Source organism: Eschrichtius robustus, chromosome 1 (assembly GCF_028021215.1).
Source record: "Eschrichtius robustus isolate mEscRob2 chromosome 1, mEscRob2.pri, whole genome shotgun sequence".
NCBI classification, from domain to species: domain Eukaryota; kingdom Metazoa; phylum Chordata; class Mammalia; order Artiodactyla; family Eschrichtiidae; genus Eschrichtius; species Eschrichtius robustus.
The window spans coordinates 87,765,195-87,779,634 of record NC_090824.1 but is presented as its reverse complement, the minus strand read 5'-3'; the positions used below and the strand labels follow the sequence as shown (position 1 = coordinate 87,779,634).

Below are 14,440 nucleotides of genomic sequence, written 5' to 3'. Positions count from 1 at the left end.
TCGTGCAGCTGGAGGAAGAATTCCTCTTTTCCAAATGCAACAGACAAGAAGCATTTCTTTGCTGTCTTTGCCTAAAGATTTTAGCCTAACACGAGAGTCATTTCAAAGTGCTTTGTGCTAACCCTCTGAAAGGCTTTCTTATCTACCTTGAGATAATAGCCCAACTAATAGTCTAAAGTCCTAATGCTAAAGGAAATCTTTTTATTTCCAGATTCAGGTTTGGCATCAGTTAGAGCACTCTGACTTGGGTGGAAGGCTTCTTGTACAGCTGTCACAGGGGGATGAAGGTTCTAACAGTGGTAGAAGATTAGTGGATGTACACTTTGTGAATGGTGAGGCACTATATATTCCATGGTCTCTTTTCAAACAAAAGTGAAGATCCTGTCTTTTCAGCTATGTTTTTTTTCTCAGGTCTATCGTTATGATATTTCTGCCTTAGTGAGACAAGAAATAAGAACCATTTGAAGCTTCAGCCAACAAATAAGAGGCTTCCGCTTCCTTCTCCCAAGACAAACAACATAAAACATAAGGAAAGCGGAAATGTGCCTGCTTTGTGGTTTTATGCTCAAAGAGAAAACGAAGACATCATAGGTCCTAATTGGTCAGGTATTATTTTCTCCCCTCTACAAAGAAAGGTCAGGATTGGAGGGGATGGGGAAAGGAGGAAGAGGTAGCAAAATAGTTGCAAGTTCTCTAATAAATTAGCTTCCTCAGATTTTCCTCCCTCTCCTCAGAGTGGACTTTCAGAATCAAAGCTTTATCCATAAAGCAGTGGTTTGTCAGTCTTGCTGTCAAGGTTGCTGAAAAATTCACTAGATGGTAGCTAAGCCTATGTTGAGAAAGAATCTAAATTTACCATCCAGCCTCAAATGACTTTGTGTGTCAAAGAGGTGGATTGAGAAATGAGGAGAGCAGAGGGGTAGATGGGTTCGATTACATAAAAGATACAGATATATAATTTCATATCCTTGGTTGTATGAGAAGCAAACATGAAAATGTTTGAAAAATCATATTTTGGTTAAGAGCAAAAAATTTCTAAGTTGATTATCCTTCAGAGCCAAATCATGTTTCAGTGCTTCAACTATATATGCTTAAATATTTTTAGCTGAGATATACTTAGAATCTTCTGCTTTCCAGCAATCTTAGAGCAGTAACAGTGACAACTAGAGTGAAAAAAAAAAATCAGGCACCAGCATAGAGGCACATTTGATAATTTTGATATTTAGACATGAAAGTTAATTTTCATTGCCCTTTTTTTACCAATTTCCTTCCCTATACCCAAGACCTGGTGTAATTCATGCTTCTGTTTAGCAGTCTAATACTTCATTTAGACCTATTCTCTCCCAAATGATTCCATGCTTCAAAGTCATCTTTTTATTCTAAAATTCTGCCTCTTCAAATCTTCCAAACAACAAAATCTCCTTCTATTCCTTCATTAACCGTGCCCCCACCAAGTCATTTTGCATGTAACAGAATGGTAATTATTCCATTCCTGAAAGGTTGCTAAAGCCCATTCAAAACCTTTTCTTTCCTAACTCGCACAGCCCTAATCAAGACACCGAGTAGCAGCAGCACTGCTAGATTATATAAGTAGACCAAGGGGCTTGGTGGATAAAAAATGAAAACATTAAAATATAATAAAAACAAACAATTTTGCCCCTTGAAATTTAAGAAAATTTGGCCTTGTGTAAACCATTTTATCTACTTTTCAATCTAGACCATTTAGTGGAAGGTCAGGAACACCTAAAGGAATGGTTGGCTATTCTGTCTCGTTACGATCCTATCATAACAGTTCCAAGTCTAGAATATATACATTTCCATGGTAAAGTAGCTCCTGTCTGCAAAATCAGGCCATTTATTACCTTAGTTAGCAAAAAGTAGATGAGATGTTAGAAGCACAAATTTAACAGATACTATTTTATTATTTACAAAATACATAGTGATCATAAGGGTACAGGTCACAAATTACAAACGGGAAAAGCACAGGGAAAAGTTGAGACAAATGCGTTAAATGACAACAAGGTACCCATTAATATGGAATCCATTTAGAATAAAACAGTTCTTTGTTAAAGTTAGACAAGGCCAAGAGGAGGTACCTTGTTGAGTAGAAAATGCCAGTTACCTAGAAATATACTTCTACCAAAAAGCAGAAAAGTGTTAGTAGTGTACCTAAATTAAATCATAGCATATACAGGTCCAGTGTTCCACAGTACCACCATTGGTTTTAGGCAGGAATCTGCGAGGGACTTGACTGCCTATCTTGCTGGAAGAGGAAAGCCCCAGGACTGATTAACTTCCCTACCTTCCATAAAGCTTTGTTCAGGTGACTCTGGAATGTGGTGTCAAACACCCCATTCATTTCTGCTGCAAGTTCCCTCAGAACAGACACTGTGGACTCGTCACTGGCATTCAGAATCCGCACAAAGAATTTATTCCACAGTTCACCACCTTTTAGCCTAAAAATATATAAAACCATTTTCATCAAGATTAGGCATATAGGAGTTAGAATTCTTTCTGTGTTTAACTCAGTGGTACATTTATGCACCAACATGATTTAAGGTAATACCTAACTCTAGGGTTAGAGATCATTCAAGTAGTGTCCTTTGAAAACCCAAGGTGAAACTACAAAAGAAAAAAAAAAAAAGAAAAAAGACTACCATAGTGGGAAAAGCCATAATATAATGCACATAAAGGGAAAGAAAATCTTTCATCTGAATCTATAAATTTCCTCCATGTACTAAGATGCAGCATTTCTCTTCTACAAATAGAAGAAAGACGAATTTTGTCTCCTCTCTTCTAACTTTCCTAAAGTCTAGGTCATTAGAAAGACTACAGCTTCCTCTCTCCCCCCGCCCAGTGGTTTATTATCTTCACAACCTTCTCAGAATCCTAAGCTCAACTGAAGTAACTACTGCTTAAGTCTATGATGTTTGCACCTTTTTTTTAAAGATCAGAGAAGCTTCTATTATTGTATAAGGCAAGGCTGTTAGGAAACCCCACCTGACCCCACTTGCTTCTGTTTGTGTAAGACCCACCTAGGACCATGACCAACTGGAGATAACCTGAATCTATCCTATATGCCTTACATTATATTTGAAACCTATTTTGAAAGTACATGTTAGAGACAAATAAGACTGGCCAAATTCTGAATTAAATAAAGAAAAAAATACAGTTCAATTGTTGGGAGGGGAAAATGGAGGTGAAGGGGTGTTAAATTTTCAACACTGATTTTTCTTTTAACCAAAGAATGTATCAGTAAGTTTTAGATTGGTAAGCTTATTCTGCGAAGTTAATAGCTATGATAAGGTAAGGGAGAACATGGGATATTTAATAAGTATTATGAGTAGGCTTGAGGGAATACTAAGGTTCTGAGACCAAGCAGCTGTTATTAAGAGAGCATTTACTTCCTCACCAAGGAGATTCAGTTCTCTGCTTTGGTTTCACCCATTCATTAAACAAATAATAGCCTAAAATTAGTAGGTAATTTAGAAATTTGACTTTCTTCAAGAGATGCTTATTAACTTTTGACCAAAGCTATTAAAAAGGGCCATAAGACTAACACCAACTGGTTAGAAAATTATTCTCATAAAATGTTTCTATTAAGCCTTCTAAATTGAGAGGCTTCCATACTCTAGTCATGGTTTATGTCTATGATACATCTATACATCTAGGTCCAGAAAGATGTCCTGAAGTCCGAATAGCTTGATTCCCATTTTTAATTAACAATTCCTTTGTCCTGCACAAGGTGCTCCACTGATACTCTAATGAAAACTGGTTAAAATTAATGAAATCATGGCATTTGGACTAAGAAACCAAGGCTGTCAAAGCAGAGAGAGCACCCAAGATAAAGAGAACATTATTTGGACAGTCAAAGACCCTGAAATCACCAATACTTACTCAGAAATATTTTGGCTAAGTCTCCAGAGGGACCCATCCCAGAAGACCTGCAGGTGTTCCTTGAACAACAGTAAATGTGCTAAATCTGCTATACCAAGCAGATCTACCTGAAATCACAAAAAGCACCATCAGCTAAAATCATTCTCTGCTACTGTCATGGCAATTTATTTATGTAGGAAGTTGACAGGTATTATAGTGCTTAGCTAAGTTTATTTTATGATATACATTTTAGTAGACTGTTACTTATCGTTACAGTAAAGAGAGAAACTCCCCAAAGAAGTGATCAGTAGAGCCAACTCTAGGAATTATCCTAGAACAAAAGATGACAAATATATCTGGACTGTCAAATTCAAATTTGTACACCTACTAAATTTGCATGGACTCCAGCTGTGATCTAGATGTGTTCTACATGACTAGTTCAGGGCTACGCCACATATTCAATCAGCAAAATGCCATATATCCAGAGCTGAGTCAGAAGGGATTTCTGCATATAATGCCACCATATAAAACACTTTATATTTGTCCTAATGTCCTTTTTATATACATTATTTCATTTAATCCTCACAAGAATTCTGATGTAAACAGAGCTGATTATTATCTTTATTTTACAGAGAAGATCACAGAAAATGATTTACAAAAGACCATACAGATAAGTGGTAGAAATGGCCCTGACACTTAGGTTACTGAGTTAGTCATGTGTCTGCACGTGTATGTATAAATTCCTCAGTGTTGTGACAGAAAAATGGTATATTTTGCTTGACTTGGTGATATTTGAAAACTAGGTCATCTGTGCCAGGAGAGACAATATCATTAAACACTAGCTTTCATGGCTTATCTAGGTAAGAAAGAGATTAAGAAACCCTCTCCATATTTGCTCAAGCTTGTTTTACACTTACCTGGTAGGGAGAAGAACAGTTAGCCAGGATCTTTTGTCCTTCCAGGATCTGTACAGTCCGAAAGCCACTGAGGTTAAAAACATCTAGCTGTGCCCTAAGGTCAACACTGTAGGAAAAGTCCACTATCTTCAAAGCTTGATTGTTCTTATTACAATCATAGGGATCGTGGATTCTAAGCCCAGATGTAAGAGAAGGAGATAATAAAAATAGGCCATGAAAGAAGCTGCATAGCTGGTCTTTAAAAAAAAAAAAGAAAGAAAAAAAAGGAGGTACTGCAGGTGTGCCTTAGCTATGCCAATAGCTCCCTCCAGTGGTTAGTTATGAAAATGCACCTGTAAGAGCAGTGGCAGTATCCACCCAACTGGGGAATGTTAAGATTAGTTTAGTGACCCAAACTATATCTAAGCCATTGTGCATGGCCACCACAGAACATTTATCAAGTTTCCATATTATATAAACTAAATACTGGAAGTAGACTGCAGGCCTCTGTCTTGCACTGTACATATTAACATATATAACAGCAATGGTTTTATACACTGACAAGAATTATGATGGAGGAAATTAAGCTTTTATAGATGTCACAGTCTTTCTTGTTTACTATTAGATTAGGCTTTCCGAGTGTCATTCAGATCCCTCCTTCCCAGAGTTTAACTGAAAACAACATAAGGCTGTTTTTTGGTAAAGTGATACCTTTACAAAATACTGTAAACCATCCTGTTTATATTAAATTAATACCATACTCTGTCTTTCTCTTATATGTAATTCCAATCCTGTTTCCTTATAAAAAAAGAAAAACAGAAAAGAACTTTATAGCACTAATTCACTATTGATTTTCCTCAGGCGTATCTATTCCATGTAATAAAGCTATTCTCCAAAGAGATATAGGAACTATTTATGTGAGGAAAAAATGGATTATTTTTATGTGTTCCTTCTGTTTCTCTGCTTTCTCAGTTGGTTTTTTCAAATCCCTGATTGATATCAGTGGCAGGGCTTATATTCCTAAATACAGGCTTTGATTAATCCTATCACATATACCTCCACGGCACAGAATGATCTATTTTACTTTAAAATTTATGATTCCTTACTACAACTTGTTTTTGGCCATCATAAAACTATAATTCCCAAATATTTTCAAAACTTGGGAGAGGTAGGAAAAATGTTTCTGAGAATAATAAAAAGAAGCAGGAAGGTCTCCCAGCTCTCTAATCATCCATTCACTGTTACCCTGGGCAAGACATTCCACTTTTTTGGATCTCATTTTACACACACACACACACACAATGTAGAAACTGCATTAAATGATTTCAAAAGGCTCTTTCACACAGACATAGAGAATAGACTTGAGGACATGGGGAGGGGGAAGAGTAAGCTGGGATGAAGTGAGAGAGTAACATTGACATATATACAATACCAAATGTAAAATAGATGGCTAGTGGGAAGCAGCCGCATAGCACAGGGAGATCAGCTCGCAGCTTTGCGACCACCTAGAGGGGTGGGATAAGGAGGGTGGGAGGGAGACGCAAGAGGGAGGGGATATGGGGATACATGTATACATGTAGCTGATTCACTCTGTTATACAGCAGAAACTAACACAACATTGTAAAGCAATTATACTCCAATAGAGATGTTAAAAAAAAAAAAAAGGCTCTTTCAATTCCTTGTGAATCTATATGAAATTTCCTATCAAATTTGAAAAGTTGTGACAAAGTAAAAGGCAATGTCCCTTCAACACTATGTGGTTTCCTGGAGTCCTCTAGTGACTGAGAGGATATCTGAATACACAGCATACAAATGCCTAATCCCAAAAAGGCTTAGAAAATCTCTTTGCTTACAATTTCCATGAAAAGTCCTGAGAACTCTAGCACTATCCTCTGAAATTTCAGTGCTGTGAAACAGAACGAAAATAAAAACTATACCAGGGGTTCTCACATTTGGAAACATATGGGGAGATTTTTGGTGATCACAATGGCTGGGGGATTGTAACTTGTATATAATTGGGTGAGAGGTAGTTACAGGGAAATAGATATAAAACATCCTGGCACGCTTGGACCAGACCTGCACAAAGAATTATCTCATCCAAAGTACCTATGGTGCCCTGGATGAGAAATGCTGCTGTATTATGCCTGGGGAAGCCTTTAGGACTCTGCCATCTCAGGGAAGAAAGTAGGATGCTCTAATTCTTTTGGTTATAATTGCAGAAATACATTGAAGGTTCTTTTAATTTCCATGCCGACTATGATTTAGAGTCTAATTCAGTTTCTTCTTATAGAATAAGTAGTCAGGAGAAATGTAAAGAATGATTCCAGCTTTTAGTGTACACCAATGACCTCAGAGAGAAAGTTAACTGCTTACCCAAGTCATAGGCTTGGGGCAGACAAAGCATCTTTAAACCAGACTGCTTCACTCAAATACCATGAGATCAATGCCCATTATTAGAAGGGTGTGTTGGTCCTCTAGTCCTTTCCATAAAACAAAAATTGTTGAGCATCTTTGCCTTGTTTATGCCTCAATGTTGTCTGTATTTTCTCAGTTCTTAGTATTTGGGCTTCATTTCTTATTTCCTGCTCTGTGCTCACCCCTTGAACCTGATGGCTAAACTGGATTTAATTTGAACACTAAGCCCCTTTCCTTGGCATGGTTTGCATTTGCACTCTGGTTCTACCTGCTTCTCTTGGCAATTACCTCAATCTGGTGTGACTTAAGCTTTGGTCTTTGAAACTGAGCAGTGCCTCAGTTCTGCTAGCATCCTTGCTAGCTCCGCACTGGCCCCACACAAAGAAAGACTAGACAATCTACCTCACATTTCCCCAAATATTCAGATTTTACATCTCTTCTTGACAGGAATCATCACAATAGAGTTGTTAATTCTTTTCTTCTGAATTTTTTCCTCAATGTGTTGTTTTGTTTGAATTCTTTTAAACTATTCCCAGTGACTATAGACTTTTAGGTAGCAAATATTCTCTTACCACACTGTGTTCATTAATATGGCATTTATCAAAAGGCAAAAGAGAATGGTAACTATCCATGTTTTACGACAAAGCTGATAGAATTATAAGAGAATGAAAAGGACCAACCTGTTTCTAAGAATCAGACTCCTTGGACTCAAGTCACCATGGACTATTTCTGCTTTGTGTAGTTTCTCCATCATTGTCAAGAGGTTATAAATAATCAACACTGTCATTTCATGGGTAATACATTCACTGTATTGAAGAAGATCCTGGAAATAGAAGGATAGAAAACTATCTCTTAATTTGGGGTGACTTATACTCAATACCTTGCTTACTGCTGCCCTGTACTCTTCCTTGTTGTTCTCTATTAGAATGTCGGCTCCTTTGTATGTTGGGTTTTTGTCCCATTTTTAATAATGCTGCTCTCCAATAAGATTGTTTATAAGGATTTAATGAAATAATGGATGAAGAGCATCAGGGGTGAGCCTGGCCCATAATAGGTGCTCTATAAATGGTAGTTTTCAAATACCATCATTCCAACCATTTTGGAGAATTTGTATTACCATCAAAATTGCAGCAAAACCATCACTATGTTGTACACCTGAAACTAATATAACATTGTCTATCAACTATATTTCAATTTAAAAAGAGAGATGAGAAATAAAAACCTCGGAAACACTAAACTAAAAAAAGGCAGTAAAACTTTCTTAAGAACATTCCAAAGAATAAAATGATATATTGTGGGGAGTTCCCTGGTGGCCTAGTGGTTAGGATTCTGGGCTTTCACTGCCAAGGGCCTGGGTTCAATCCCTGGTTGGGGTACTGAGATCCCGCAAGCCGTGTGGTGTGGCAAAAAAAGATATATTGTGTTTGGGTTCCAAAAATGATCCAGGGGGATAGTATAGATAAAACAAGAGTGGCAAAAATAGACCTCTGGTTTCCATTCCTCACTTAAGGAGCTTGGAAGTTGCCACTGTCCTAACATGTAAAAAGCTGAGCCAACTGAAAAATCAATGACTCTTTTAGGATCTGTAAGCACAGGGGGGCCCCACATTTTTGTGAACTTTACCTCTAGGAGCCAGACCAGGTTCTCACGGTAAATATCATAGAAAAATTCCCCGCTTCCAGCAGCGGGAGGGGAAAAAAGAACCATTTGAAACAGGCCACAGCACTCTGTTCTTTTTAACAAGGCCTGCTTTCAGGGGAAACTAGTTAACCAGAGCCTAACCTGCTGGGGCATTATCAGAGCCTACCTGACCTGGGGAAGGGAAATACACAATTCCAGCCCACTCCAACCATCTGGTCCTACCTAAGCCGGGTGGTAGGGGGTGTGGGGGTAGGAAACTGAGAAACTTGTGAAGTTCACAGTCCAAAGGCATAGGCTCGCTGCAAAAGACGATGAATCATAGCACTGTACAACACCTTCCCTCCCCTCACACCTTATCATCATATTACTAAAGGCCTATTTACAGTAGTTCCTTTTACCCAGTACATCATGCCTGGCTATCAAGAACAAATTACAAGGCATACCAAACAGCAAAAAATGCAATTTGAACAAGCATCAAAACCAGACATGGCACGGATGTTGGAATTATCAGACCAGGAATTTAAAACAAAAGTGGACATGAGCTGGTGATGATCACAGTTAGATGACCAGGTCATTACACAATTCTGTCTACTTTTATACGTTTGAAAATTGACATAATAAAAAGTTAAAGGAAGTTCTTGGTCAAAATAACTTGGAAAAAGAAAACAATGCTTTTAACTCATTATTTAATTGGTCTATTTCCAGAAGATTAACAGGAATTCTGTACTAAATTCCTTTGCTAAATGGAGCACAAATCTCTCTACTTGACGACTTTAAATGATATGTTTTCATATTATTGCAAACCTGAAGGGTGAAGCAGTTTATATATTGGTGCCAAACAATACAGCCATCTTGGTATTGATAACAGATACACAAATTATCACACTCCTCATTTAAACGTTCCTTTAACTTGAAGTTGATATAAAAGTCCCATGGGACAGGTTGAGACGATACCTGTAAGAAAATATATTTTAAAAATAAGAGTCATTAGAATCTATGGTTATAGTTGGCAGAATGAAAACATTCCCTCCAGCCCTTCCTATACCCCAACAGAAATAACAGTAACGGGATATTTTAAAAGGTAGAAATCTATAATAAAGGACGGAGCAGCAGGAAATTCTGAAAAGCCGGAAAGAAAATAGTAAGAGGTAACAATCCACTTAACAGACCCAAGAAAGCTGATTCTAGCAGTGGAGAAAGCTGAGAGCAACCAAATTTATACAAGACCATCTCCCTATAATATTAAACTGGTGGTACTAATTACCTCTAGAAGTAAGGGTGAAGGTGGAGCTAAAACAGGAGTGGTTGAACTCTGTTAAAGAGAACATCAGTCCCCAGATTCCCCTCCTGTTCCTGTAGCCCAGCCTAGCAACTGCCTCTCTCTCATTCTTGAAGACCAGAAGTTTATTCCTAGAGAATATAAAACAGAAGGGCTCTGGACTAGAGGACACCATGCATTGTTGAGGGTGGGAATACCATATGGAGAAGAGGAAAAAGTTTATTATATGTCAAATGGAAAAAGTTTATTATATGTCAAATGTTAAGATGCACCTTCCTGCCCCTCTACTCTCCAGACTAACTTCCCTATGCAACTTTCAGGAGGCTAGCAGCCAGGATTACATGCTTTAGGCGGGAAACCAGAAGTTTTCTCTGAGGAATCTGATAAGCTTAAAAGACCCAAAGATTGGGGATTTTCCAACAAAATGGCCAAGTGAGATCATTGTACAGTGAAGCCTACAGCTGTCAAGGTCCCACCATATAACAGAACTTGCAACTGGCTTTCTAGCATCCCACACTTAAACATGAAGAGAGAGCCAAAGACCTGAAGAAAGCCTCTAATAAGAAAGACAGAGATCAAAACAAACAAAAGGAAACAGATGATGCAGGGAGAAAAAAAGAAAATTAAAATATCATTAGTACACTCAGAGAGATAAGGAATATTTCATCTTTGAAATGAAGAACAGAATGCTACAAAGAAAGAACTCTTACACATTAAATACATGATAAAAGAAATGAAAAACCCAGTAAAAAGACTGAAAATAAAGTTGACAAAACACTCAGAAAGTAAAGCAAAAAGACAAAGAGAAAATAGGAGAAAAAAAGATACGGTTTTTAAAGAATCTGTCCAGGAGACCCCAAATCCTAATAAAAGGAATTCTAGAATAAGAGAACAGAAAAGACTGGGGAGAAGAAATAATTTTTTCTCTGAAGATAATTTCTCAGAACTGAAGGAGTCTCCAGATTGAAATGGCCATCAAGGGCCTAGCATATGGGTGAAAATACACTTTTACCAAAGCATGTAATTGTGAAATTTCAGAATGCTGGGGACAAACATAAGATCCTACAAGGATCCAGAGAGAGGGGGAAAAAAGAAAATCACACAGAGAATGGCAAAAGATTTTAAAAGCAAGGTTAGAAGCCAAAAGCTAATGGAGCTTATCTTCAAAATTCTAAAGAAAAAAAGTTTTGAACCTAGAATTCTAATATCTAGCCAACCTACCAATCAAACAAAGATGTGGAATAAGAAATTTTCTGACATGCAAGGTTTCAAAAAATTTACATCCTATGCATCCTTTCTCAGGAAGCTACTAAAATATGAGGACTTAAACCAAGAAAGAAGAAGAAAATGGGATCCAATGTAACTAGGCATTCAATATAAAAAAGAGGTCATGTGAATCCCTGGGATGATGGTGAATGGAAATTTCAAGGTAATATAGTGTGTGTGTGTGTGTGTGTGTGTGTGTGTGTACGTGTCAAGCCTAGAATGTAATTTGTCCAGATTGGAGCGAGCCATAAAATTTCAGATGTCCTCAAAAAGATAAAATTGATGTAACACCTGACATGTTTGGACACATTGAGAGATTTACACAATACCCTCTCATTTCTAATATCTGATCTTGGCATATAATGGTGAGTGATTTCTTTATGCATCACTGACTTTCCTATAAGGAAGCTTATAGACTATGAAAAGGATCTGATGGTACCATGGGGCCACAGTTACTGCTTCAACCAACATTATTTACAAAGAAATTGAAATGACAAAGAATCAGTCCCACCTTTATTATGGTTAACTCTGCAGAGTTTCTTGGTGTCACCCAGAATAATTTGTAGTCTTCACATATCAGGTATTGTTGTTTAATGCAATAATCCTCATTATCTGTTGAGAAGGTTTGATTCCATTTCAAAATCACTGTGAATAGGTATAGCTCCCTAGCTTTTACTCCCTGGCTTAAGGGCTAAAGGCACTCACTTTATATTTGCCAGTTAGTAGCATCTAGAATACTTTTCAAAATCATTTTTTAAAAACTGAAAGAGGAGATAAAAAAATTGAAAGAGGGGAAGACAGAATTCCTATTGTTACTGGGACATGAACTTATCAATGTGTCAACTTCTATAATGTTGTTTCTTACATTCTAGAAATTTGATTGTACTTAAGCATCAAATTCAAGTACAAATAATCACTTATTTGTATACTGTCATACACAAAAGGACATGCATTCAACGATACTTACCTAATTCAATTTCCTTCTCTATTTCCAAATTAGGCATTGGTCTATCTTCTACAAAAAACTCTGTAGAGGTACTCAGCTCTGGTAGGGATTTTAGTAGTTGTCTGCGATACTGTGAACACCAGGGTGACTGAGTAGGGCTGTCTGGGGGAAAAAAAATGTTGAAAAAAAATTATCCCAAAACTTAAAATGGGTATTATAACAGAGGAGGGGGAAAAAAAACCATGACTGCATGATCAATACTGCTAACCTAACAACACTCATCTATCTCAGGTCTTTGATACCGAACTCAGTTAGTACTCACTTATTCTAGAGATTTCACAATTTATGGCAACTTTTCTAGAGAAGAAATACTTATACCTCGGTTTGCTCTGATAAATAAGTGTTCACCGGACATGGATATAGATATTTGTTTACAAATGGTATATATGAACCTACCTGCAGTCTCACTAGTGAGCTCCAGTTTCTCAGGAATTTGAAGACATTTGATGGAGGAGGTGCTTGTAACCGAGGCAGAAGATCCAGAGAACCCAGAGGAGTGTGTGGCTTCACCGCTGTCTTCAATAATTGGGCTGAAAGAACCACAGATGAGTCAATCCTCAAGGGGGTAATTTACATCAAATTTATTATACTTTTATTTGCTATTCAATAGTCTCAATTTTAAAGTCCATTATTTTCCTGAAAAAAAATAAAAAGATTCATAATCAGAATCTAGGTAACTTTATCTACTCTGGTTGAAAAGCAATGCCAAGCATTAAATTTATGTTTTATTAACCTAATCTATAGGAAATGCCTTATTCTACATCTATTCTAAACTGACTGAGGAAAACTAAGACACTAACTTCCTTCCTCTTTATCCCTTCTTTGGACTTTATAACTCTTCAATAAGCAAAGGTCAAGAAAGAAAAAGGGAACTTATTCAAGGTGAATACATGCTAGAAAATGTGAAAAAAGTTTGAAAATACAGTTTTAAAAGCACGAAGTGGCAAATTAAAGAATATTCCTGGGCTTCCCTGGTGGCACAGTGGTTAAGAATCCGCCTGCCAATGCAGGGGACACAGGTTCGAGCCCTGGTCTGGGAAGATCCCACATGCCACAGAGCAACTAAGTCCGTGCGCCACAACTACTGAGCCTGCGCTCTAGAGCCCGCAAGCCACAACTACTGAGCCCACGTGCCACAAGTACTGAAGCCCACCCTAGAGCCCATGCTCTGCAACAAAAGAAACCACTGCAATGAGAAGCCACGCACCGCAACAAAGAGTACCCCCACTTGCCACAACTAGAGAAAGCCCACGCACAGCAACGAAGACCCAATGCAGCCAAAAATAAATAAATAAAATAAAATTTTAAAAAAAAGCAGCTTGTTCCTTAAAAAAAAAAAAAAAAAAAGAATATTCCTAAAACTGGAATAAGTTTGTTTAAATCAGGTGACTTTTAAATATGGAGAGATCACAAGGCTTAGTCCCTGGTTCTCTATGCCATTCCCCCCTCTTCTTTATTCATTTCCATCTCTCTATCAAAAGATACTTTAAAAAAACAAGTCTCCAGTGGAGTCAAGATGGCTACCAGGAGGACGCGGAATTCGTGTCTCCTCACAACTAGGGCACCTACCAGGCACTGGTGGGGGACCACAGACATCTAAGGGGACGGGAGGAAGCCCCAGCCACCAGGTAGGACGTGGGGCGTGGGGGGAGTGAAGGGGGAAGAGAAGTGGAGGGGGGACCAGACTGGCGCCCCTCAGGGGCGCCTGAGGGAGGGTAAGGGATCCCATGCCAAAAGGGGGAAATTGGGGAACCATTAGGAGGGCAGAGGATCAAAAGGGAGAGTGGCCAGGTTTCCACTGCCCACTTGGACCCCCAGGAACCTGCTGAGATCCTGGGCCTGATCCTCTGCCCACTGAGGCCCTCTCCAGACGTGTGGGTCCTGAGGGAGTGGGAGGGAGGGAAGGGGGAGCAAAAGTAAAGGTTGGACCTCAGGGACCAGCACCCCTGAGGGGTGTCTGGGGGAGGGAAGGAGTTCCTACACCCAGCGGGACCCACCCATGGTTAGGGGTCCAGTGGCCCAGTGGGGGTAAGGTGGGGGACACCCTGCCAGAGACCGTCG

General features: G+C 38.4%; 1 protein-coding gene across 1 annotated transcript in view; it reads right to left on the bottom strand.

The window, feature by feature from the left end:
• Positions 1 to 1,942: 1,942 nt before the first annotated feature.
• The window catches only part of BUB1B (BUB1 mitotic checkpoint serine/threonine kinase B), a 57,105-nt gene continuing 44,607 nt past the window's right edge, over positions 1,943 to 14,440 (bottom strand). The window contains exons 16-23 of the mRNA XM_068549224.1: positions 12,776 to 12,909; positions 12,341 to 12,481; positions 11,885 to 11,985; positions 9,633 to 9,782; positions 7,868 to 8,010; positions 4,794 to 4,965; positions 3,898 to 4,004; positions 1,943 to 2,456 (exon numbers count right to left, since the gene is read on the bottom strand). Of these exons, the coding sequence (XP_068405325.1) occupies positions 2,225 to 2,456; positions 3,898 to 4,004; positions 4,794 to 4,965; positions 7,868 to 8,010; positions 9,633 to 9,782; positions 11,885 to 11,985; positions 12,341 to 12,481; positions 12,776 to 12,909 (1,180 nt within the window). The 3' untranslated portion in view covers positions 1,943 to 2,224. The remainder of the gene's footprint in view (positions 2,457 to 3,897; positions 4,005 to 4,793; positions 4,966 to 7,867; positions 8,011 to 9,632; positions 9,783 to 11,884; positions 11,986 to 12,340; positions 12,482 to 12,775; positions 12,910 to 14,440) is intronic.